This window comes from Canis lupus, chromosome 4, assembly GCF_048164855.1.
Source record: "Canis lupus baileyi chromosome 4, mCanLup2.hap1, whole genome shotgun sequence".
Classification (NCBI taxonomy): Eukaryota; Metazoa; Chordata; class Mammalia; order Carnivora; family Canidae; genus Canis; species Canis lupus.
The window spans coordinates 73,548,530-73,573,407 of record NC_132841.1 but is presented as its reverse complement, the minus strand read 5'-3'; the positions used below and the strand labels follow the sequence as shown (position 1 = coordinate 73,573,407).

The 24,878-nt window shown below is 38.4% G+C and overlaps 1 protein-coding gene and 1 long non-coding RNA gene across 8 annotated transcripts in view; one reads left to right on the top strand and one right to left on the bottom strand.

The window, feature by feature from the left end:
• The window catches only part of SPEF2 (sperm flagellar 2), a 172,148-nt gene that overhangs the window by 37,574 nt on the left and 109,696 nt on the right, over positions 1-24,878 (top strand). For 5 of the 6 annotated variants that reach the window (XM_072824916.1, XM_072824912.1, XM_072824913.1 and 2 more), the window contains 3 exons: positions 3,472-3,660; positions 10,423-10,610; positions 13,828-13,996. In XM_072824916.1, the coding sequence (XP_072681017.1) occupies positions 3,472-3,660; positions 10,423-10,610; positions 13,828-13,996 (546 nt within the window). Of the gene's footprint in view, positions 1-3,471; positions 3,661-10,422; positions 10,611-13,827; positions 14,135-24,878 lie in introns of those variants that run through there. The other variant, XM_072824917.1, reaches the window with a different exon arrangement.
• LOC140632662 (uncharacterized) overlaps positions 17,745-24,878 on the bottom strand; it is a 94,572-nt gene continuing 87,438 nt past the window's right edge. The window contains exons 9-10 of one of the 2 annotated variants that reach the window (XR_012030257.1): positions 22,132-22,568; positions 17,745-18,012 (exon numbers count right to left, since the gene is read on the bottom strand). This is a non-coding gene — a long non-coding RNA (uncharacterized lncRNA). Of the gene's footprint in view, positions 22,569-24,878 lie in introns of both variants that reach the window. The other variant, XR_012030258.1, reaches the window with a different exon arrangement.

The window sequence follows — 24,878 nt, the reverse complement described above, 5'->3', positions numbered from 1 at the left end:
TCTAGACAGGGGTAGTTTTGGTGGGGTCTGAGTGGGGGTTAGTTTCCAGCAGAGGCTGGAATGGTGAAAAGTAAAGTGTGTTTCCAGAGAGAATATCATATCGAAAGACTCAGCACTCAGTGTGAACTAAAGTCATCTGGGGCCAAATCATAATGAGCCTTGCCAGCAATATAGAGGGAAATTGGAGCTTTTATCCTGAGTGCAAAGGGGAACAAGAGTGATAGGTTCAGACTTTACTTTAGAAAGATCATTCTGGCTTTAGTTGTGAGAATAGGTGACAGGAAGGCAAAACAAGTTGCAGCTATTGCTATAATTCAGGTGAGAAATTATGCCAGTTTAAATTTAGGGTAGTGTGACAATGGGAATGGAGAGAAGTAGCTTTAGGAGCCAGTTCAGTAGTAAAACCAATAGGAATTAATGGTTCATTAGATATGGGGCAGTGGAAAAGTGAAATGAGGGGCCAGATGTCACCCTTAGGCAGCTAGGTAGATGGAAGTGGCATTTACTGTGAATATGGAAGATGCTGCAGAGGAACAGTCTTGGGGAGGAAGGTGATATGAGATGTGAATGTAAATAGGACAAATTTGCATGTCTAAAATATGAAAGACTGGCTTCACATAAGTATGAAGAAGCAAAACTATTTATCAATGGATTCACTCCTTTCTTAGAGAAAAACTCAAAAAATAATTCATTTTTTTGTGCTAAAAAGTTATTTCTTACTTTAGATTTGTGTATATCTTTATTCAGCCATGTATCCTTACTTTTACTTCATAGTCTATCTTTTAATTAGAAGAATTACAGGTTATAGACATTAGATGAAAAAAGTAGATTGTAAAATATCTACATATTTCAAGTTTCATTAACTAGCAATGGAATTTTGAACACACTTCTATTTGTGTTACAAAACACTTGTGTATTGTCTGCTAGGTTTTTTTCTTTCTATTGTTTTGCTTATAATCTAGACCTGATAATTACCTGGAAATGGGGTGACTGAATTCTTTCTGACTTTCTTCACTTTGTACCAGGATGCTATTAGCATTGGTTTTTCAAGTCTCTCACCAGAGATTTGTTCAGGGATCCAGTAAGTAAAAGGACATTAAAGTGTGTTATTGCTCTGGATATTTCCATCAAAGGAACTGTTTCTTTTCAGTGTTTGGGAAAGCTGCTATTCCTCCAACCAGCCTGGGGTATGCATCAGGGGACCTCCACTCCCACTGCCTCCTTTTTATTAAGTGTAGGGTCCCCACCCTCCCTGCACAGCTGACACAAATGTCCCTGTGTCACAGTGGTGGACTATGAAATTCCCACATGCAACATGGCTTGTTACCTATCCATCCTTCTCTCTTCTAAAGAGAAAATGGTATTTGTCAGGGCTAGGATTTCTTGTGCTTCTCTCAAGTGCCTGCCGCTTTTTGAGAGCATGGCATGAATCTGATGTCAGCCCTGGATGCTTTTATTTTGGCTCCATTTGTACTGCATCTACCAAAAATGCCTCTAAATATCTTCTCTAGTTTCCATGTTGTAGCAGTTTTCCCTGAGGTTTGTATACTCTGTTTTAGTTGAGCTTGTGAAGAGCGAGTCAGAGATCTATGCTCAAGTTGTTATCTTGCCTAGTGATTTTAAAAAAATGTGATTACATGAATAGAATGATGAGATTTCGGGTTAGAAAGATCACTTTGAGCTTTTTTGGATGGGTTTTGGAGAAGCTTGGGGGAAGGCATGGTAGAGGAGGGGCTGATATTATTCAAGGTAGGGGCAATGTCAATAGGTATAGAATGGAGTAGAGAGTGATTTAAAAGCATACATACAAGGTAAAATAGACTACTTCTTCAAGAACTAGATATTAGGAATAATAAAAGAGAGGAATGAATTTCAGACAGCACTAATGTTTTAGGTCAGAGCCATAGCTTTATAGGGTCATCACCTGAGATGGGGAAATTTCTAGCAGACCAGAAATTGTGGTGGCAGTGGTGGGGTAGACTCACAAGAGAATTAAGAAAATCAGATCCCATACGTGTATGGGTTTTTTAGTTTGTTTTATTTTGTTTTGATAATGTTCCATTGGTCAATTCAAGTCAAATGGTTACTGGATATCCCATATTTAGGGAATGGAGAAATAGATTTTACTTTTTGATAAGAATAACTGCAGGATACCATTGCAAGTATGTGGACGAAGAAAACTGAAGGATTTGTGGCTATTTTTAATTCTGCCTCAGAATTAAAAGGATTACTGAATCTCAAAAGGAAACAAATTATTAAAATAAAAGTTTCCAGAATTTTATGATTAGATTAGACATGTTTCAAAGTTATTCATGGTTTTATTTTTTTATCTTATATATGTTACTAACAAAAAATTCATATTTATTTTCAGTAGAAGTTTTATTCAGTCTGTGTTCTTATATAATTCTCAGGTTCAAGTTTTGGAATTTACCGCAGAGCATTATTATCATTTGTATCCAGATTCTGAAAATATATACAGTATTTCTCCCATAATCTCATCATGGCAGAGATCATTTGAAAAAATGTCATTAATGATGCTAGATTTTCTTCCTAAACAATTTGATTGTTGAGTGTTAAATGGACAACTCCAATATTTAAGCATTTTTTTTACATCTTCCCCCTTGAGAACTTTAATTACCTCCTCCTTCCACATGATGTCTCTGTTTAGACAGAATAAGAGCTTGAAGGGGCTTTGGAGATCATTTTCCATCTAACCCCCTCATTTCACCTGTCAAGAAGTAGGCCCTGAAGTCCAAGTTACTTGTCCGAAGCCACACAAGCCAATTAATGGTACAACTGGAGCTGCAATGGCTTCTCATTCCCAATTTAATGCTTTTTACCACTGCTCATGTACTGATTGCCCTTCTATTCTATTAAAATAGACAAGAGAGTCAGGAAAATGCATCTAGTTTCTCTTTCAGATTACAACCAGTCAGATTTTCTGAGACAAGCCATAGGCCATGTCCCCTCAGACTCTCGTCCAGCCTTCCCATTCCATCAGAATATAGCTTGTCCTCATATAGGTAGTGAAATATCTTCACTGACAATTAGCAGACCTGCTATCTTCAGCTGACGTCTGCATTTGTTTTTACAACCAATATTTATTGCTGGAATTTCGAATTTCTGAAAATATGCTCTTAAATTGAGAATCCCATCCTTTGTTTATAAAACCTTGGAAACAGTCACCTAATTGATTTTTTATTGGATTTTAAACAAAGTAACAATTTATTTAAAGTAATCGTGACTTGCGAAATATAATGCTTCCAGATACCAAAATGGTACAGCCTTTGTTGGAAATCTTTATTTTTATAACTAGATTTTTACCACGTTCAAATTTAAATCAAATGACACAAGCTGACACCAAGGAATACTTTGCCTTGTGCACATTATTTATGCATCAACTTCTTTAACCCAATGGGAAATTTGGACATGACCTTGACAAATAATTGGCTTCTCCAATGGTGTTTTCAGGAGGCGTATCGGGAGGAGCAGCTGATTAACCGGCTGATGCGGCAGTCCCAGCAGGAGCGCAGGATCTCTGTGCAGCTCATGCATGTTCGGCATGAAAAGGAAGTTTTGTGGCAAAACAGAATTTTCCGAGAAAAACAGTATGAGGAAAGACGACTTAAAGATTTCCAGGATGCTCTTGATCGAGAAGCGGTAAACAATAGCTCCTTTAAAAATCTGTCTAAGAAAAAAAAAATCTGTCTAAGCTTACTTTTGATCCTTTCTACCAAGTCAAGGTAAACAAAATTATTTAGTTGCCAGTCACTTAAAAAGAGTTAATTTTTTATACGATCTCTCTCCTATATCCCCATTTTTATTTTTGCGTAATTACACTGACAGTGCATAGAGCTCCTACATGTTACACTCCCCTTCATTCTGGATTCCACTAATTTTTGATGTTCACCACCCACCTTTATGTTCATGTCTCTCTGTTTATTTTGGTTGTATGAAACTCATTCTTCAGTAGATTCTTTAAGAAGGGCTCAGGGAATGGTATTCCCCATAAATTGTATTGGATATTGTGTATTGTATACTGATAATGGTACATGCCTTATAGACCTGATTGTCAGTTTTGCTGTATATAAAATCCTTCATTCACATTTTCTTTCCTTGAATATCTTAAATTCGTTATTCAGATTTTCTTTCCTTGAATATCTTAAAGACATTATTCCATTTTCTTTAGGAAAAAGTGTTATTCTCAAAAAGATGAATAATCTAATTTTCAATTTCTTGTGTCATTACTCCATTTTTCTAGATGCATACAGAACTTTATTTTTCTTTAAAATCTGCCAAGTTTGCCAGGATGGTATTAGTCTTGGTTATTCTAGGTGAACATTCTCAGGCAGTGAGAGCACTTTGAAGTTGGTTTCTTTTTGTAAGACATCATTAGTCTTTAATAAATGATTCCTTGCTTTCTGATAAAACAGGATTTTATCAGGCCCATATTATAGTATTCCTTCCTCCAAACCAAAATAAGCAACTAATCCAGGGTATTTTGGTTGATCGCATTTAAGAATGGTCCACAGACACCAAGATCCTGATGATAGGTATGCTCTTGGCTACTTTGGTATCATCACATCCAGGTCCTTTTATAGCTATGGAAATCAAAATGTCTGATCTTCTGATCATTTAATGCGTTAATATTTCTTCCTTATCTTTGTTGTATATATGGATTCTAATAATCAAAATAGATCTATTTTATCAATGGATTATGTAGATTACTTCTTACCTGTTTCCTATTGGAGATATTTCAAATTTATTCAATCTGTTGGTCCAGAGTTGGTTGAAGAAATACAAAACTCATGTGATTGGCAGTTTAGATAGCCAGTCTTTACTTGCATAAAATATTCACAAAACTAGGACGAATAGAAGAGAAAACCTTATAGAAAATAGGAATGGAATCCTTTATTTATCAGACTCATGGTTTACACTGTGATATTTCATGAAAATGAAATACAGCTTTTGCCAAAATTATGCAGTTTTTAGAAATATCATTTGAAAGTCAGGAAAATGGTGCTTTTGCCTTTCTAGACCAGACATAGTGGAACTACTAGGGGTAGGGGTGAAGAACTGTACCTCCATGAATTTGAGCTGCATCAACACAGATCTCAAGTGTCCTATTCAAGAGTTAAATTATCTAGATAATTGTTTCATCCCTCTTATTTGACCAGAGTGAACTCGAATGGATTGAATGGCATTTGCTTACATTATAAATGATATGTTTAACTAATCTTTCTAAGTGCCTCTTGAAAAATTTGTTTCTTCAAGCCCAGTGAATGAAGCACAGAATAGCAAAGCATTTATAGCAGGACTGGGCTCTCTGTGATGAGAATCATTACCTGCTTTTTTCTTTAATGAGGCTTAACTGACTTCTGAGGTTGGAACAGTCCGGCTTACTAGGGCCTCAGACACCAGAACTGTAAAGTTCTAGTGCACCTGTGTGGCTCAGTGGTTGAGCATCTGCCTTCAGCTCAGGTCGTGATCTTGGGGTCCCGCATTGAGCCCCACATCAGGCCCCCTGCAGGGAGCCTGCTTCTCTCTCTGCCTATGTCTCTACCTCTCTTTCTGTGTCTCTCATGAATGAATAAATAAATAAAATCTTAAAAAAAAAAAAAAGAACTGTGAGGTTCTGAAGCATCTGAAAAAAATTATATCCCTTCCTCTCACAATAATTACCTTTTCTTAAAGCTGAGGTATCTACTTCCTGGCACCCCTCTCTGTGAGGTGGCTTGATTTCACAGGTTATCTCCATAAACACTGAATTTGTTGCCTCCAACATCAACAGTGGCTGGTGTATAAGTAGGAGCCAAAGAAATAAATACTGAATTGAATTTGCCAAAGAAGCACTGTTAACCTTTCTTCCTAGTCTCATGCACTAAATAAACAAAAAACATTTTGCTCCCTGCAGCCAATCATTCTACTGCTTCACTTTTGGGAGGAGAGAATTTTTAAAAATTGTTTTTACTTATTACTGTTTTTGTTATTGTTTTTGGTGGGAGAGGGAGAGAATTCTAAAAGTACTTTTAAATGTATTAAAGATTTAAAAAGTCTGTTAAAGGGGCACCTGGTGCTCAGTTGGTTAAGCACTTGACTCTTGATTTTGGCTCAGGTCATGATCTTGGGGTCCTGGGATCAAGCCTTGTGTGGGGCTCCAAGCTCAGTGAGGAGTCTGCCTGGAATTTTCTCCCTCTCCCTGCTCTCTCTCTCTCTCTCTCAAATAAATAAATAAATCTTTAAAAAATTTAAAAATAAAGTCTGTTAATGATACAGGCTATTAATAATATCTGATATTATTGATACTAATTATTAATCTGTAATTACATGGTCCCTTTCTGCTGAGTTCTGCTGTGGAAGCACTCTCCTGGTTTTCTTCCTATTTCCTTGGCTGCCCCTTTAATGTCAGGATCCCTTAAGGAAAACTTAATCCTAAGCCACTTTCTTTGCTCCTCTATGTTATTTCCTCAGACAACCTCTTAATCCACGACCATGGTGTATAATTACTGCAATAGACAGACGACTCATGCATTTATATCTGTCCTCTGCAGTAAAGACCCATTTGTTCAACTGCTTTCCTGACATCTCTACTCCTGTATTTCAGAGACACCTCAAATTCAACATGTTAAAGCCAAATTTATGACCCTTGTTACTAAATTGGTCTTTGTCAAGTTTCCCTATCTCCATAAATGGTGGCACCATTTATTCAGTTATACAAATGCAAAATCTCAGGATAACCTGAACCCTGCTTTGTCCTCTCTTCCATATCCAGAACATCACTAAGTCCTGTCCATTTCATATCATAATATCTCTTCAATTTGTCCATTTTTCCAAACTACGTCTCTACCACCACCCCTGTCTCTGCTACTACTACTACTGCAATGGTCTCCTTCATTAATTTTGAGGGCTATGAATTAGCAAGTGCAGTTGGGGTATGCAAAAACATGACACAATTTTTTAAAAGATTGTATTTATTTATTCATGAAAGACACACACAGAGAGAGGCAGAAACAAACATAGGCAGAGGGAGAAGCCTGCTCCATGCAGGGAGCCCAATGTGGGACTCAATCCCAGGACTCCAGGATCACGCCCTAGATGGAAGGGAGACACCCAACTGCCAAGCCACCCAGGTGTCCCAACGTAACATTCTTTATATTCTTTAAATCAACCTAAGCTTGAACTCCAGCAACCCACCTCTGCCCACAGAGATAGATGCACAGTGCCCCAGGTCACAGGCCAAGTTATCAGGGAAACACTGCAGTCATCAAGCCCAGACCCAGCCTGTCGCCTTTGAGATCTCAGTTACTCCAGCCCACACATTGCCTCCAGTGGCACATGTCTTCCCAGAGTCTGTTCCAGCCTTTGTCGGTCCCTCCCAGGTACCCTTCTGAGGCTCTGCTGCTCCCCAGGAAGTGCCAAGGAGTAGATGCACATCTCTTCCTCTTTCTCTTTGCCCTCAAAATCTTCCCTTCTCTCCTCTGTCTTGGAGTGACCTAGATTTATTTGCCTTTGAATATAACACTTTAAAGTGTGGAGGAGTTTCTAACATTTTCTGCTTTTCTGTGCTGCAGAAATTCCCTAAAGCAGGGTTTAAAAAGACATCTGTCTACCTGTTAGAAAGGAAAGAAGGGGATATTAGAAATAACTTATACAAATCACCTGCCCTACTATCATATCCTCCAAATCATTCTCCATTCTGCAGCCAGAAGAATCTTCTGGATTCTCAGATTTGACCATTGGCTTCTCTTTGACCAGATCCTTGCTCATACCTTGTTCCCCTCTGTCTCCGGGACTCTAGCCATACTGTCCACTCTCAGATCTTTGAATAAGTCATTTCTTCTGCTCTTCTCTTTCTTCCCACGTGCCTTTCCCCAGCTAATTCTCATGTTTCAGAGCTCCGTGCACAGGGCCCTTCTTGTCTAGGTCAGGCCTCCTGTGATGGGTTATACTCCATAGTCCTTCCTGGTGACACTTCTCTTGCGTGGGTGTATATTCATTGTGTGACTTTACTGCCTCTCCCACTGGATGTAAGCTCCATGAGGAAAGGGATTATGGTTGCTTCTGCTCACTACTCTTTTTGCAGGGCTTAGGTCAACGTCTGGTACAAAGAAAGGTTGGGGGTGGGGGGGCGCAGTGGTGCAGAAAGGGAAAGAGAGAAGAAGAAGGAGAAGGAGAAGGAGGAAGGGAGAAGAGAGAGACAACTTTGTTTTGTCCATTATTAGTCTCTGTCTGTTTTGGTTTTGTTTTTAGATTACTTATCTCATCCTTTAAGATAATTGGGCATCTACTGTAAGTTTCTGATTTTGAACTTCTGTTCTACCTTCTGTTAGTAGTAGTACCTAATTATAATAATATTTAACATTGTTTAGTATTTACTGTGAGTCAGTCATTAAGCTATGTTGATGACATGCACATTTAATTCTCACAATAGCTGTTGGAAGTAGACACTATCCTTGTCTACATTTTGCAAGAAAGCTTGCATTCACACAGCTTGTCAGTGGTGGAGACAGGAGCACAGTCTGGGCTCATAACCGCCGAGATTGACTACCTCCCACAGACTTCCTTTTTCCTTTTCCTTCTTTCTTTTTTTAGGGCTTCAACCCACTTTGCTGTAATGGGACAGGAAATTGTGGTGGGTTTAGCACAGGGAGGTGGGGTGGGGTAAAGGTAGAAGACTGGTAGCTAAAAAGAAGGAAGAAAGGCATGGAGGGAGGTAGGGAGACAGCACTGAGGTGAAAGCTGCTGTCTTCCTGCTCGGATCATTCCACTGTTCCCTGCAAGGCTGAGCTCTCTTCACACACAAAACATTTCCACATGCTTTACAGGCACTCTGCAGGAAAGCAACTTCACAACCCATTTTACTGCCACTCCCCAAATTCTCATCTGGCTACTCCTGCTCTTTTAGATTCCTCTTCCTCTGACCTCTTCACAGGTTCTGAAGCACACAGTAAAGTTGTGTACTTAAATGGTATGCTTTCCCTAGGAAGACAGGGCCTACAGAACAATACAGCAATAACAAATTCTGGTGTGATTTCTGAACTTGCCAAATGTACAGGACCGACCTCAGGGGTCACCCAGTCCAACCACTTTCCCAATAAAAAGAAAACAAACAAAATAACAGTAACAAAAACAAATGAATCTTCCATTTGGTTCAGTGGACAAAAGTAATCCATTGTTGGGCATTTAGTCATGTGTGAATCATAGCATAAGGTATATTTGCCCCAACAGGATGATTTGGTGATTTTTTTCTGTGTATGCCAAGTCTTCTTAATACCCCACTTAATGGGGGCACCTCAGTGGCTCTGGTTGAACATCTGCCTTTGGTACAGGTCATGATCCTCAGGTCCTGGGACTGAGGCTCCCCATTGGACATAGGCAGGCTTCTCCCTCTGCCTATGTCTCTGCCTCTCTTTCTATGTCTCTCATGAATAAATAAATAAAATAAAAAAAAATACCCCACTTAACACTGAGGGAGGCTCGGATGAGGAGCCTAGGACTTGACTTCTGTATACAGGCTGGGGCTTGACTGACTGGCATGTTCTCTGAGGCCACCTCCATTTTACACTCATTGGGTTTAGTTATAGGAGGCAAGTCATGTTTCTGGAGCATGTTAGCACAGGCTATAATTTCTCAAGGAGCTGGGATAACTATTTGAAAAGCAACATATAGGCATGCTGGGTTTGACCTTTGGCCTTTGTGTGAAGTTTCTCTAAACAAAATAATAGTGCCAACCAAGCAGAGGGTAATGACAAACTATAAGTATTTCATTACTTTCTGCAGAAATAAATGTTCTCTGTAAGTAAATTTTACCAATTTATTATGGTTACAACAGCAGAATTTTTGTCGTTGTCTGGGTACATTTAACATTTGTTAGTGCGTATGTGATATTCCCAAGCCAATTATAACAGGGGTCTTCCAAAATATTTTCTAAGTACAAATCAGTATCCTAGAACTCTCACTACAAGATGGAGGGCACCGGCTGGATGGAGCAGCTATGTCAGGTTAAGGCTCCTACGATGGGTACAAAGGGATCAGCTCTGCTAGGGTCTGGCACAGACTTGTCTGCTTCTCTGTGATCCCTGACTCTGACTATTTGCAACACATGAACTCAAGGCTTCTTTTTAAACACTTAAGATCCAATTTATCATTAATCTACCTTGGCTTTCTGAAGTTAGACCACTTTTCTCTGTACTGTGTTTTACTGATAAGCTAAGCCAAAGGTGGAATATTTCCGATATTGTCTTTGCCATCGTACTCAGTACTTAATAAGGCAAAAGTGCTCTTTCATGAGTAAGCTTTTCTGGGTGTAAAAGGAGGTTTCATTCTGTTTAGAGATTTTTTTTGCCTTTTGAGATAATAATATTATCTTCATGTGAATCATCGCCCAATTACATTGACTTAAAAATGTCTTTGCCTTCCTAGGCTTTGGCAAAACAAGCCAAGATTGATTTTCAGGAACAAGCCATTAGAGAGAAGGAAATTCATGAACAGATCACTGTGGAAAGAGCTCAAGCTCGTTACAAAAAGCATTATACAATATGTGCAGAAATTTTGGATCAAATACTTGATCTTTCCACTAAAGTGTCAGACTACCGGATGTTGACAAATAAGTAAGTGTTATTTTTTATAATCATTACAGTAGAGACATCACAGAAAGTGAGAAAGGATAAGATTGTAATGTAGACACTCAGTTGATAAGTGAGACAAAAATTTTTCATGAAAAAATATGTAGAAGTGGGGTCCAGGATACCTGGATTACTGAATTAATTCACCCACCAGTGAGCCTTATTTAAGGTGTATTTATATATATATTTTTAACATTAAAACTCTGTGTCTAAATTCCCTACAATTTGCAAAGACAACTATGATAGTTTATTTGAAACACTTGGAACTTCCTAAAAGACTGGAATTATTTGAATATTATTTTACTAGTCATTAAATCTATTTTCATTACATCTTATTTCTAAAAGGAATTAATGTAGGCAGCCCAGTTGGCTCAGCGATTTAGCACCGCCTTCAGCCCAGGGCCTGATCCTGGAGACCTGGGATAGAGTCCCACGTTGGGTTCCCTGCATGGAGCCTGCTTCTCCCTCTGCCTGTTGTCTCTGCCCCCCCCTTCTCTCTCTCTCTCTGTGTATGTGTGTGTGTCTCATGAATAAATAAATAAAATGCTTAAAAAATAAAAAATAAAGGAAATTAATGTATTTATAATCCTTAATTATAAGGAAATGTTCAACAATACAAAATATATTAATAATATGCCAGAATAAGAACAGAGGAAAATTCAAATTAAAGTAGGAAGTTAAGAACAACTGATAAATTGGAACACAGTTATATTAGCCGCCACAGATTTGCCAGTTGTTGCAACTTAGCTGCAAATTTTACGTGAGCTTCCTGGTAGCCAAAGAAAAAGGAAAATATAATCTGTCATGTGTTTTCCATCTTCCATTCTGGTTCTTTACAAAATACAAAACTTTTCATGGCACTCAGTTTAGAACAACAGTTCTCTCATGTGGTACCCTCACCTAAGGCACAGTAAGTAGCAGAGTGGATCTAGTGGAGAATGCCCTCAGCATCATCTTTTAGGCATCATCGACTTATTTCTTGAGATACTCTTTGCTGAAAGCTTGAGGGGAATGACATCGTAGTAGATCTCAGTCCAAGTAATTCCACAAGAACAAAGATAAGTTAAATGTGTATATTTCTCAAATTACCTAGACTGAGATCTTCTTGAGAACCCACTGTTTTCCACAGTGGCTGCACCAGTTTACATTTCCACCAACAGTGCACAAGGGCTCCTTTCTCCACATCCTTACTTTTTATTTCTTGTCTTTTTGATACCAGCCATTGTAACAGGTGTGCAGTGGTATCTCATTATGGTTTTGATTTGCATTTTCCTGATGATTAGTGATGTTGAGCATCTTTTCATGTACCTGTTGGCCACTTGTATGTCTGCTTTGGAAAAATGTCCTTCAGATCCTCTACCTGCTTTTAAAATTGAATTGTTAGCTTTTTTTGCTATTGAGTTGTGAGAATTATTTACTTATATTAGATGTTACCTTCTTATCAGGTATGTATTTGCAAATATTCTCTCCCATTTGGTAGGTTGCCTTTTCTTTTTGTTGATTGTTTCCTTTGCCTTACAGAATCTTTTAAGTTGAATGTAGTCTTACTTGTTTATCTTTGTTTTTGTTGCCTTTCCTTTTGGTATCAAGTCCAAAAAATCACTGTGAAGACCAATATCAAAGAGCTTACTGCCTATGTTTTCTATTAGGAGTTTTATGGTTTCAGGTCTTAGATACAAGTCTTTAATTCATTTTGAGTTATTTTCGTGTACTGTGTAAGATCCGTGTCTTTTAATTGCAACCAAACACTACAATTACACATATAAATATTTTATTAGTCTATGCTACTAACAGTAAGATAAACTCATGTTACTTCATTAAACAAGATATTATCAGTATATATTTTTTATAAAGCACAGGTATATTTTTGGTATCAGCCTACTCAGCAGAACTGATTTTTTAGACTGCTTCTTGAAATTATTACTAACAGATAATAGGATTTAATTAAGTAACTGTAAGATTAAGTTTTGGACAATATATAAGTTGTTAATCACCTACTTCACCATAGAAACCAATGCCATTTCAATAATTCTGATGTTATAATATTTCTTTGCCTGAGCTTGTTAATTTCTAAACCTCCATATCTCTACAAGTAAACTTCCGCAACTATAAATATTTTGTTAATGGAAAACATAATGTGATTATATTTGAAGTTGTACATTTAATTGAAATACTACTTTATTGTGGCAAAACATACATAACATAAAATTGGCCCTTTTAATCATTTTAGATATAAACTTCCGTAGCATAAGAACATTCACATTACTGTGCCACTGTTGCCTCCATCCATCTCCAGAACTTTTTTGTTATTCCAAACTGAAGTATTGTACCCATTAAATAACTCTCCAGCCCCTGGTAGCCTCTATTCTACATGATCTCTGTGAATTTGTCTATTCTGGGTATCTATCTTATATAAATGAAGTCATACATCATTTGTTCTTTTAGTATCTGGCTTATTTCATTTAACCTAATGTCTTGAAGTCTCATCCATGTGGCATGTATAGCAATGAAATAAACATAATACTTTTTTTTGTTGTAATTCCAAGCTCTAATCCAACTATATTTAGAGAAATGCATCAGAACCATGTCAGACTCTTTCCTTCCTTTGCATTTTGTTCTTCTTGAAACTATTTTCCCATCAACCTATCCTGATTAATCATTCACCAGACTTAAACAGAAATAATTACTGAAAAATAATTTTAAAGGTTATCAAATACACAATGACAATAAAACCACCATACATTTGATTTTTCTATTACAATTTATTTACAAATATGTAAACCAACTGTCATATTAAAGGGGCTTTGGAAAATAGTCTGTTCATTTTGCACAGGAAGACACTGATATTAGAGCATTTAAAGGATTTCCTAAGATTGCACAGTCATTTAATGTCATAGCTGGGAATTAAAGAACCTAAGTTTTAGGATAGTGTTCACTATTTTCAGATATTTTGTTCTGTGAGTGCACAGTCAGTATGAAAGTTTGAAGAACCTGTCGCTTGAAATAACATTGATTCATTCAAACCTAAGTTTCAAACAGTCTACTAACCATTAATAATATACATTAATAGTAAGTGGAATCCCTAGCCTCATATAGCAGACCCTTGGGAATGAATATGACACTAGAAAGAATAAGTTTAAGGTGTATATTTGACTAACCATTGATTCATCTCTACCTTTTTTTTAAATCTTTTTTGCTATAGTTTGATTCCATATAAGTTGATGCATGATTGGAAGGAACTGTTTTTTAATGGAAAGCCCATATACAAGCAAGCCTCTATTAAGCAACTACCAGCCACGCCCTCTGCAGAACAAGTTATAGAACTGGAGAAGAGGGACTTGCTGGATAGCAATGATTATGAAGAATATAAGGTACTCACTAATATGGAATAATGGGAGACAATGCAACATAATACATGGTGTTTCTTTAACATTAATTTTGTAACATTATGTCATTTCATCCCTATTAATAAAAATGGACATTCTATGTTTGCATTTTCCCTTGGTTTAATTTTTACTTATATACTAATTTTTAATTGCCTCACCTATTCATAATCTATTATCTGTAACTCACAGTAATAGTAGAAGAGTGGTCTGAAAAAATAAAACATAATACATTGTTAGGGCTGATAGTTTTCAGAATTTTAAAAATTTATCTTGATTTGTTCATTAGCATTTTCTTTGTATGAGCTGTCTACCTTTGCTACAAAAACCCTTGCATAAAGATGTTTCTTTAGTAATCTGTTTACATAGTGTGCAGTTACATATAGTTTTTAGAGACATCTGGAAAAGGAGAAGTTCTGAGTTTTAGGAGTAGCATAGGTTAAAAAAAAACTTTGTTCAGAGATTTTAAAATGTAGTAGGTGCCATTGTGTTTAAAAGAGCTGCTGATAAGCCTTCGGGGGTCAGGTAGACCAAGGTGAGACCTTGGGCAGCCTGGGAGAGGTTCAGTTCATTTTGTTGTCATGAAACTTATCTAAGATAATACATTTAATAATGTTAAATACATCATCAAGTGTACTGCATATTGGATGCAAATAATGCATATTAATTTCTTCCCTCACCACCCTGCTCTTCCCACCACATTTCATCTGTGAAAAGAAAGAAAGATGTAAAATTAAGAGCTATCAGATGGAAGTTCTGAGCAGATAAGCGTCAGTGGATAGAAGAATGAGGTCCATTATATCACTGAATGAGTTTTAGAAAGGTAGTAAGTGCAATGTGAAAAAAAGAGAAGGAAGAATGATTTGACCTAATTTGCTGATATTTAGCAAATATACAATAAAATGTTAGTTGAAAGGATGCATGAATGAGTGAATGACAATGAACAGGGCAAAGTGTGAAATAACACTAATATGGAAATATTACAGAAGATTTGTGGGTGTGCCTGAGTGGCTCAGTTGGTTAAGCATCTGACTTTTGATCTCAGCTTGGATCTTGATCTTGGGGTTGTGGGTTCAAGCCTGACATTAAGCTCTATGCTGGGCTTGGAGCCTACTTAAAATAAAAAAATAAAAACAATTGAAAAAAAGAGATAAAGTTTTTATAAAGTTATAAGTCAGCTTATGTGAAATTAAGTGGCCATCCTTGCAATTGTATCACTAAAAGAATTTACTGGGACTTTACAGGATATATATGCATATTTATTTTGTATGCTTGTGGAATATAGTAGATCTAGTGTGTCAACCTAAAATATACTACAAAATAAGTGCTTTGACATTATTAAAATATGTGAAGGTATTTTTTTTCTGTGGTAAATTAAAAGACATTCAACTTAGCAGATTTTTCTTATTTATAGAGTATTTATTTCTAAGTTCTTTCTTAAACAGCTCTATCTACCCTATTCTTATTGCTTTCATAAATCAGGAGACCTGGTAGTCTACAGCTTAACAAAGATTTGCCTTTCTAACTTTTTTCTTGTTTGGGAAATCATTACCACAGGAACATGCTTGTCTTACCCACATCCTGAAGCAGCTGGTATGTTTCTTTTGCAGGAAATTATAAGCTTTTGTTAGGAGTATGTGAACATCTATTATTTTGTTTATAGCCTTTGCTGTTTTCCTAGAAATGAAAATTGCCCTAGGATTTCTGATATATGTTTATATGCTATGTTCCTTTTGACTACATGATAGAAAATAGACCATATATGTTAGATGTGGACGTTGTCTACATTATTGCTAAAATCACTCAGGATTTTAAATCCTTCAAGTAAATGCATAACTTAGAAATTAATCTTCAAAATAATGATACCCAGACCCACTGTCCTTTGAGCCCACACTTTTAAAGCTTTGTCAATATAAACTATGATGCTTAAAAGGGCATAAAAACAAGTCTTGCTCATGTACAGATCATATATAGATGCCAAAATTTGGCCCTCATTGCTTAACATCATTTCCTAAATCATTTCTCAAATCGTCACACTCTTTTTATAAGCCGGGTACACGAGAGAGGTCTAGTTCAGGAATGGTACGACCAGGGACATCTTTTATCTCTTCCAGAAAGGAAACACGAATAGCGTTATGGAGCAGCCAGGACATCACCGTTACAGAATAACCATGAGCTATTCAGTAAAGAGTGGGGAGGAGTTCTGAAATCCCAGTGGACCATGGGCAGCATGCTAAACCAGGAGCCCAACTGCTCTAGAGCAACAGCTGCTCCAGCACAGCCCCCACCCAGCAGCCAGTGGATCTCAACTCTGCAGTAGACTCCCCTTGGTAAATCACAGACTTCCCCAACTGCAGGTCCTTTTCACGATTCTTACTGACAAATTACCCAGAATTCCACAACATTTGATTTTTATGTAAGCTGCTTATTAGCAATTACCTACTGAGTGAGTTTGAGAGTTACTAAAATTTGATATTCCTAAACTAAAATTTGGCCATACTTTCTTGAAGACACAGATTTTTCTAAGTCTCTGCCACAAAACACTTGGGAGTTTGTGAAGATCTGCTGTGCATGCCCACAAACAAGTTGTATTTGGAATTCCCAATTTGGAGGCAGGATGTTTCATGTTCACCCTAAGTTGGTCATGCTTTTAATCGCTATTTTTGTTTTTAATGAAAACTTGCTGTTTAAGTTCATGATCAGTTGAGGTTGCTGTGGTTGCTGGGTTAACCCTACAGTCTGTGTTGTAAGGCACATGTTTATCAACAACACTTTGCACTTTGGCTTATGATTTTCCACTACTAGACTTTAAAGATGCATTTGTATATGTCATGGTTTAACACTTATACACTGCAACAAATGTATACACACCAATCCTCAAATTTGTTTACACAATGGCACATTATCAGGTCTTTTTCTCCTAGAGAATAATAATGTGAGACTCAATGGACCATGGGGTTGTTTCTCTTCCTACATAAGTCTCATCTGATTTGTTTGACCCAAAGGCTCCCGACACTATCTTGCTCTTACTCATTAACTCCAGGCTTCGATATTGATCCAGTGGCTTTTCTAGATTCAGCTTCTGACAGCAGACTCTTCAGCTTTGCTCCCGCCTTTTCCCTGGCTGGCTTCCCAGTGAATGACCCAGTCTTCACAGTGTATTACTTAATCAGTTCCCATATGGACAGAATTTTAACCTGAAGCCTGTATCACTCAAGTGACATCACTGGGTAACTGACCCAATCAAGTATACTGATTAATTTTAGTAGATGAGTGGGAATAGATCATTATTATTATTTATTTATTTAAAAAATATGTGTTGTATCAGCTCTGGCTGCCATAAGAAAATCTGTAGACTGGGTGACTTAAATAACAGGAATTTATTTCTCACAGTTCCAGAAAGCCCAAGTTCAAGATGCCAGCTGATTTAGTTCATTGGTGAGGACTCTCTTCCTGACTTGCTGATGGCTACCTTGCTGTGTCCTTACATAAACACAGAGAGAGAACTCTGGTCTTCTCCTTAACAGGACACCAATCCCATCATGGGAGCTCACCCTCATAAACTCTTCTAAACCTAATTACCTCCCCAAAGCTTGCCTCCAAATACCATCACAGTGGGGTTAAGGCCTCAACATATTAATTTTGGAGGGACACAGCTCATTTTGTAACATATATGTCTATTCAGGACACACAAAATGTTTCAAAGTACAAACTTGCCAATCAAGTATAAGAACTCTTAATATCAAATGAAATTATTTTATTGCTTTTTATCCCCTGTTGAGAAAAAAGTCTTAACACCTTGTTTTTTGACTATGAAGATATGTTTGTATCTTTTGTTTCCATACATTCAGGAATGTAGCTGCCTTTTAAGTAGGTAGGGTAAGCAGTTGCTTTCATGTTCTTAGTTGAGATGTTCTGTTAGTCATTCTGCTTTGAAATTTCTGCCTGCCATTGGACTTAATGCCCCACATTATCACTCTTTTGGATTAAGACTTCAGAAGTATCTGTTAAAATACAAACACTTCCCAAGATAAGTAACAAGAATAATGATCAACATCCAAATAGCTAAGAAAGAAGTTTGGGACTGAAAGGAATATTCTCACTACCATTCTAGTTTAGTTTATATGTCATGCATTTCATGGTTTCAGTTTCTTCTCCTTTTTTGCTTGGAGTTTTGCCTCCAACCCCCTAGATTTCTCCCAAAATAGTAAGGCTAACTGGCTGGATTTTTCAAACTAAACTTCATTATGTGGCTGTGTCTTGTTGAAGTCACCAGTATGCCCTAAAATAGGGCATATTCATGTAGTCATCCATAGTGGTACTAACTTACAGAACAGAGTGTCAATGTATTGGTTTCCAAAAGGAGCCATAATTGCTCTAGACCTGTGGTTGCCAAGAAATACGACCATCTTCTAACTCCTGTGGATCAAGGGTTTCAGAGGGCTGGAATAGGTTTGGCAGAAGTCTGGGACTTCTGTCTGTGAGGTGAAGGAATGGAAGGAGACCTTAGGTCATAGGAAGGGTATTTCACTCCAAATTACTATACTTAGGTGACAACCTAAATTTGTTAGAGAACCATGCTAGGAATGGTATCAAGTTCAAGGCATTAGACCAGAATTAAAAAAATGGTTTACAAAGCCAAATGATTGATACTCAGATAGAATGAGGGGTGAGAAGGATATAGCCAAGGAAGAAGAGTTTTAGATGGGTGACATGAATAAAACTAGAGTGAATGTCTACCATCCATTATTTGCTCTTGATCGCATAGATTAGGGAGAAGCCAGTCCTTTCCTAGGCTTCCTCTCATCTGGGGTGAGGCAAGACAAAGGATGGGTAGGGCCTCCCTTGGCTTTCAACCACTGATTTTCTGGTTCATCCTATACTTTCTATGCCAACTACAGGAGCCAGCTTCAGCCAGCTTCTATGCATCAAGTCCAGCTTATCTTCAATCAGTTACTCATACTGCCCACCTAATATCATAGAACAGCCTTTGAAGATCTGAACTCTAAAATTATGTCTTGTCAGCTAAATATAACAAGAGCACATAGGATTTTGTTTTGTTCTGTTTTTTTGTTTTTTGTTTTTTGTTTTTTTTAGATTTTAGGGATCCCTGGGTGGCTCAGCAGTTTGGTGCCTGCCTTCAGCCCAGGGCGTGATCCTGGAGTCCCGGGATTGAGTCCCACATCGGGCTCCCTGCATGGAGCCTGCTTCTCCCTCTGCCTGTGTCTCTGCCTCTCTCTCTCTCTCTCTCACGAATAAATAAATAAAATCTTATTTATTTATTTATTTATTTATTTATTTATTTATTTATTTGACATACACAAACACACACACACACACACACAGAGGCAGAGACACAGACAGAGGGAGAAGAGGCTCCCCACAGGGAACCTGATGTAGGATTCAATCCCAGGACTCCAGGATCATGCCCTGAACCAAAAGCTCAACTGCTGAGCCACCCAGGCATCCCAGAACACATGGGATTGTTAATCTCAAGAAACTTGAATGGATCTAAGAAAGTGTGAGTTTTGGTGTGGGGTGGGTATATTGGGCTGAGAACCAAAACCCTACCACCTGGGAGACTCTCCCACCCCACTCTTCTTACCTAGTACCTCAGACCTGTCAGTCATATTCTTTGATACACTGGACTTACAGTAGTGTTATCATACACTACTTTCATACATTGGGTAGTCACCTCCAAGCTTTTTTGGGGCCTATACCTCTTTAAGGTATCAACCTTAGCAGTGAAGCAAAGAAAATAGAATGCAGGAGTCATTACTATGAGATAGAGTATTCCCTGTGGAAAAATTCTGCGTGAATTTTTCAGTGTTAAGTAGACCAAATCATAGTGTCTACACACTTTGTGATATTAGAGAAATTTCAACCAAGTCTGTCTGACTATCCCTAGCTGGACAATGGCAGCAGATAGGTGAATTCAGATTTAGAAGCTTCTGGAAAAGTTACTTGAGCAGCAAGACCACAGAAATTAGTATAGAAGTGATATTGAGGGAGACTACCACCTCCCTGATAAATAGAATGCGGTTTGAGCAACTAAGGAATGAAATTTACTTTTTTTTATTTTTTTATTTTTTTATTTTTTTATAAGAACAGCCACCACACCAGAACTGTTTGGTGGCCCTGGCATAGGAAGGGCTCTGATATAAAGTCCAGTATGATGCTGTCCCAAGGGCATTTGGAGTCAGGAGAAATGTAAGCTTTAGAGTCTCAACTTGTTTTAGCTCCAGGTATTTGTGCTTTGGAAAACATTGGGCTAGACACACAGTTGCTGTAATTCCCAGTGTGCCATGTTTAATGCCTTGGAAGGTCTTTGGCCGCTTGCCAGAGCAGAGAATGGAGCCAGGAGTAGAAACCTGTCTTTTTTTAAAGATTTTATTTACTCATTCATGAGAGAGAGACAGAGAGAGAGAGAGGCAGAGACACAGGCAGAGGGAGAAGCAGGCTCCATGTCGGGAGCCCGATGTGGGACTCGATCCTGGGACTCCAAGATCATGCCCTGAGCCGAAGGCAGATGCTTAACCACTGAGCCACCCAGGCATCCCAGAACCTGCCACTTGGGTCAAATAAGCTACTCTCCCACTAGTACCCTCAGTGAATCACTGTGAACATGTCTGAAATGAAAATGCTAAGTAAGTAGAAGCCCTTGCATATTGTTTGTATCCAATTCGTCACTGAATTTCAATAACTTACTGAAATGTAAGTTTTTAGGACAGAGGATCTCTCAGAGTGGCTTAGTCTCAGTTACCCCTACTAATCAGACCTATAAGTCAAAGTGATCAGCCCCATGATTCTGGCTGCCTAATACATAAGTGATCAAGTGGCTCAAAGTTTTAGGAAAAGAAGCCTGCCCCTGTTTGCAAGTGCTGAGCATTCTGAACTTCTGGATTTGTTACCAGCTAGAGTGAGTGGGCCGCAGAGTGAAGTGGGAGGTTTCCTCAAGTGTGGGCCTATAAGCTTTGATAGAGATGAGCATCACATGCTACATGGTTGACATTGACAAACTTGAATTTCCCTCTAAAAATAAGTCCATGATTGATGGCCTCTGTTGCCCTAGGTCTTCTTTTGGGCAAGGTTAGAATTAAACATGTCTGTTTCCATAACAGTAGATCGGGGCGGATTGGGGAAGGCTACTGCTGGGACAGAAATGATCAGATTTCTGAGTGAAAACCATTATTTGATTAAGACCAGTTCAGATTTCCTGATGAATTGGAATTAACCATGAGACTGATAGACAGGCACTGCTGATTCCTGATCCTGCTTCTGACCAACACAGTCTTCAGCTCAGCATGGCAGGGGAAGTAGAGTTAACCTCTTCCTTACCCTCATTACCATGAGTCACATTTGTATTTCCTGGTGGTAGAGAATGGTGTGGCCCAGTCTGAACACTCTAGCACGGAGGGGTGTGGAGCTATGCCTTCTCTCTGGAGGTGCATCTCCGCTGCCACTGTCAGTGTGAACTGCACATCCCCACCTCCCTGGCTTCTCTGGAATCTGAAGGCCAGACTGTTTGGCCAGAAGGTATGGTCAGGAAGCCTTTAATACTCAGACCTGACTGGAGGTCAGGTGACTCAGAAAGGCTGCCAGGCTCACTCAGTAGGGCCAGTTCATCTTTTCAACTTGTCTTGAGACCTTTAATCTGGGTCCCTACATAGAATCCATTCCATGACAACTCCTGGACGAGAAGTCAGAATTGAGATGCACATCAGCCAACTGCTATGTCCTCTCTTCCTCCTTGTCAAAGGCAGTATAAGGCAGTATCAGTCCTTTCCATTGGCCCCTGGCTATCAAACAAGTACCATACAGTGGCCAAGAAACACTCTAGGGCTACCAGGTTACATGAGCTGAACTCCCTATCAGACAATTCATCCAATTACCCTTTCTGTTTCTCATGAGAATTCTGGCCAGTTGTCAGGAATTTTTAAATCTAAATTGCAGATCTTGGCAGTTCTTCCAGATTCCTTCAAGATTTAGGGGTGATTGGAAGACAAGAGGGCTCAGGAAAGGGAGACAAAGAACACAGCTTCTGAAAGCTACCAAGTTTTATCCTAGTTCTTCTCTGTGGAGTATGGCTTTTTTCTGAGTGCTAGATTTCCCAAGCACAATACCTGGAATATGGCCACTTGACTTTCCGCGTTGTCACAGTAGTAAATGTGCTTCCCTAATGTCAGATCCCTTCTGGTAGGAGACAGGAGAGATCCAGACCAGAGGTCAGCCAGGAGAGCTGGTGCCAGGGCTTGAATTCTTAGAGCTGGAACCAAGACAGTCAGGATAATTTAGCTGAAAACAGGACGAGGCAGGGGTGGGCTCAAGCCAAGTCCTTTGAATACACCATTGATCAAAGCTGAGATTGGGTGAAAACCAGACTAGAAAATGAAAACAAAGGCAGGGCCTGGAAGCAAGGCAGAGCTGAAACCCAATAGGACTCACATTAAAGGCCTGGAAACAAAGTAAGGAAGCCCTGGTCAATTGCCACAAAAAGAGCTGGAATGCCTGCCACTTACTTTTTGTTATCTGCCAGTCAGAGGTACATGGTTAGGTGAACCTAGTTTCGCAGACACAAGGAAAATAGCCAGTTAGGAGTATGAAATTAACCAGGTCACAGGCAGCTTGTCACAGAGCAGCTCTTACCTTACATACAGGCTGCTCTTACCTGCTCAGGACTCTGAGAAACCTCTGGCAGAGCTTCTTACCAAGTTCCAAATTTATAAATTTATTTAAATTTACTGCATTTTCACTGAGATGCTGTGTTATACCATTAAAAAAAAAAAAGATGGCTTGATTTAATAGAGAAACTCCCTCAAAGTCATGCTGCCAACCATTACTTCTAGAAATGGTTCCAGGATTAGCTCATTTCATACATGGTGTATGGATTCTTGTTAACTTCTGTGAGGATGATATTTTCTGATCTTGTTCCTAGATTCTGGGTTGAGTTGTGTCTAAATCATCTTTGTACTTAATCAAAATTACTAAAATGTAATATCCATGTATCCACTCATTTATTCAGTTCATGTATGTTTAGCCTATACTACTGATTGCTTGATTCATTAATTCACCCAATAAATATTGACTATCTACTATGTGCCAGCACTGTTCTAAGTATCGGGGATATGAAGTTGATTAAGATAGGGATTTTTCCCTGCTGCTCACAGTTTAGTGGAGATGAGGGTAAAAAAAAAAAAAAAATTCCAGAGTATGATGTTAAGTGTGGATAAGCATTGGGAGGTTATGAGGACATAGTGGAAGGGGTGAGTTTTAGTGAGTTGTATAGTATAAGCAAAGTCATATTTCAGGTATCACAGACTATCATCACTTCCTCACTTCTTGCAGAGTGATGTGCAAGAGAAAGCCAGCCATAATAGTTGCAAGATTAAGGCAATTCAAATGTCGGTATGATGGACTTGTGTTGCATCAGCTGTACTCTGAAAGGTGCATAGCCTCTTTTATGGAGCTGCTACTTGTGGTGTTTCTTAAAGATAGTTTTTTAGAAGCTTCTATCTTAAGTCCTTTGACCATACTGTACCAAAATAATCTGTCAGTTGTTGGGTTCTATTTTATATAGGTTCAAAGATTGCATTTCAAAAAAACCCAAGGAAACCAGCAGGTGTCAAAAACACTGTGAGTATTGTATTCCCTAAGAAGTTCTTTCTCTCTCTTAAGAGAAAAGGCATCTGTCTTGGGTTTTGTTTTCGTTTTTTTTTTTTTTTTTTTTTGGAGGCATCAGTAATTGAATTATAAGACAGGTAGAGCCTACCAACCTGAGACTATCTGGGGTACTTCAGGCCATGCAGATGTTGGTGAGTTCTAACAATCTATGAGATCAAACTGGTCAATTATGTGTGCTTTCAGACTAGTACCCCACTCTACAAAAGCCATATTTGGATGTCATTACTAAATATCACTGATATGATCCAATGTTTGTTGAATGTTGAGTTGGTGGCACTCAGATTTTATGGACGGTGATGAATATCTCCCAAGGCCAAGATCCTGGCTATCCAAGTTGATCAAAGTAAACTGTGTCTGCCCCCTCTTTAAAAGAGTAGATGAGGAAGCTTTATTCCTAACTTGGATATTTGGAAGTGGCAGGAAATGAGAATGAATTATATTGGCTTGAGTCCAAGGGTAATCATGTACACAGAAGTAAACAATTTGTTGAGAAAACTATGCAGCTCCACTGGCAGCATCATTTAACCACTTGGATAATGTGGCAATTAGAGAGGGCATCTAAATAATTGAACACATGGATGATCTCAGGCTTGCCCTTGAAGTGTGCACTTCAGCCTACATTCAAGGACACTGTCTCCAAGCAGATGCTATCTGTAAATGCTCATGTTGTTTTTAGCCATGGTTAATAACAGGGGGATGAAGGATAATAATACACCAAAGCATAGGAAACAAAAAGGATATGATAGACTGGAAGTAACCAGAATCAGAAGTCTAGGTAACCATGAGGTACCTACAACATGATATAGAGAACCATGTGAATGTGAGTGGGGATCCAGACTGGAAAGTAGTGTGTTATGTCCATGCAATTTATGAAGATAGGAAGAATAGATGGATACTATGGTCCCAGGAATTCAGAATTCAGTTTCTGGAAAGATCAATGAAGATCAATTAATGAAAACAGTGAGGGTAAATAGGTTATGACTTTCAACCAAGGGCAGAGGCTGTTTATACTGTTGTAATTTCATGGTCTCTGTATGTCAGTAGACAAGAATTCACAGAGACAGGGCCCATAGATGTTGTTGGATCTTGAGTCTTGTACCTTCTCAAGTATGCATACTGATGGTATTTATGCAAGGATAATAAAAATATTAAGTTAAAGACATCTTAATAATTATTTTACATATATGGC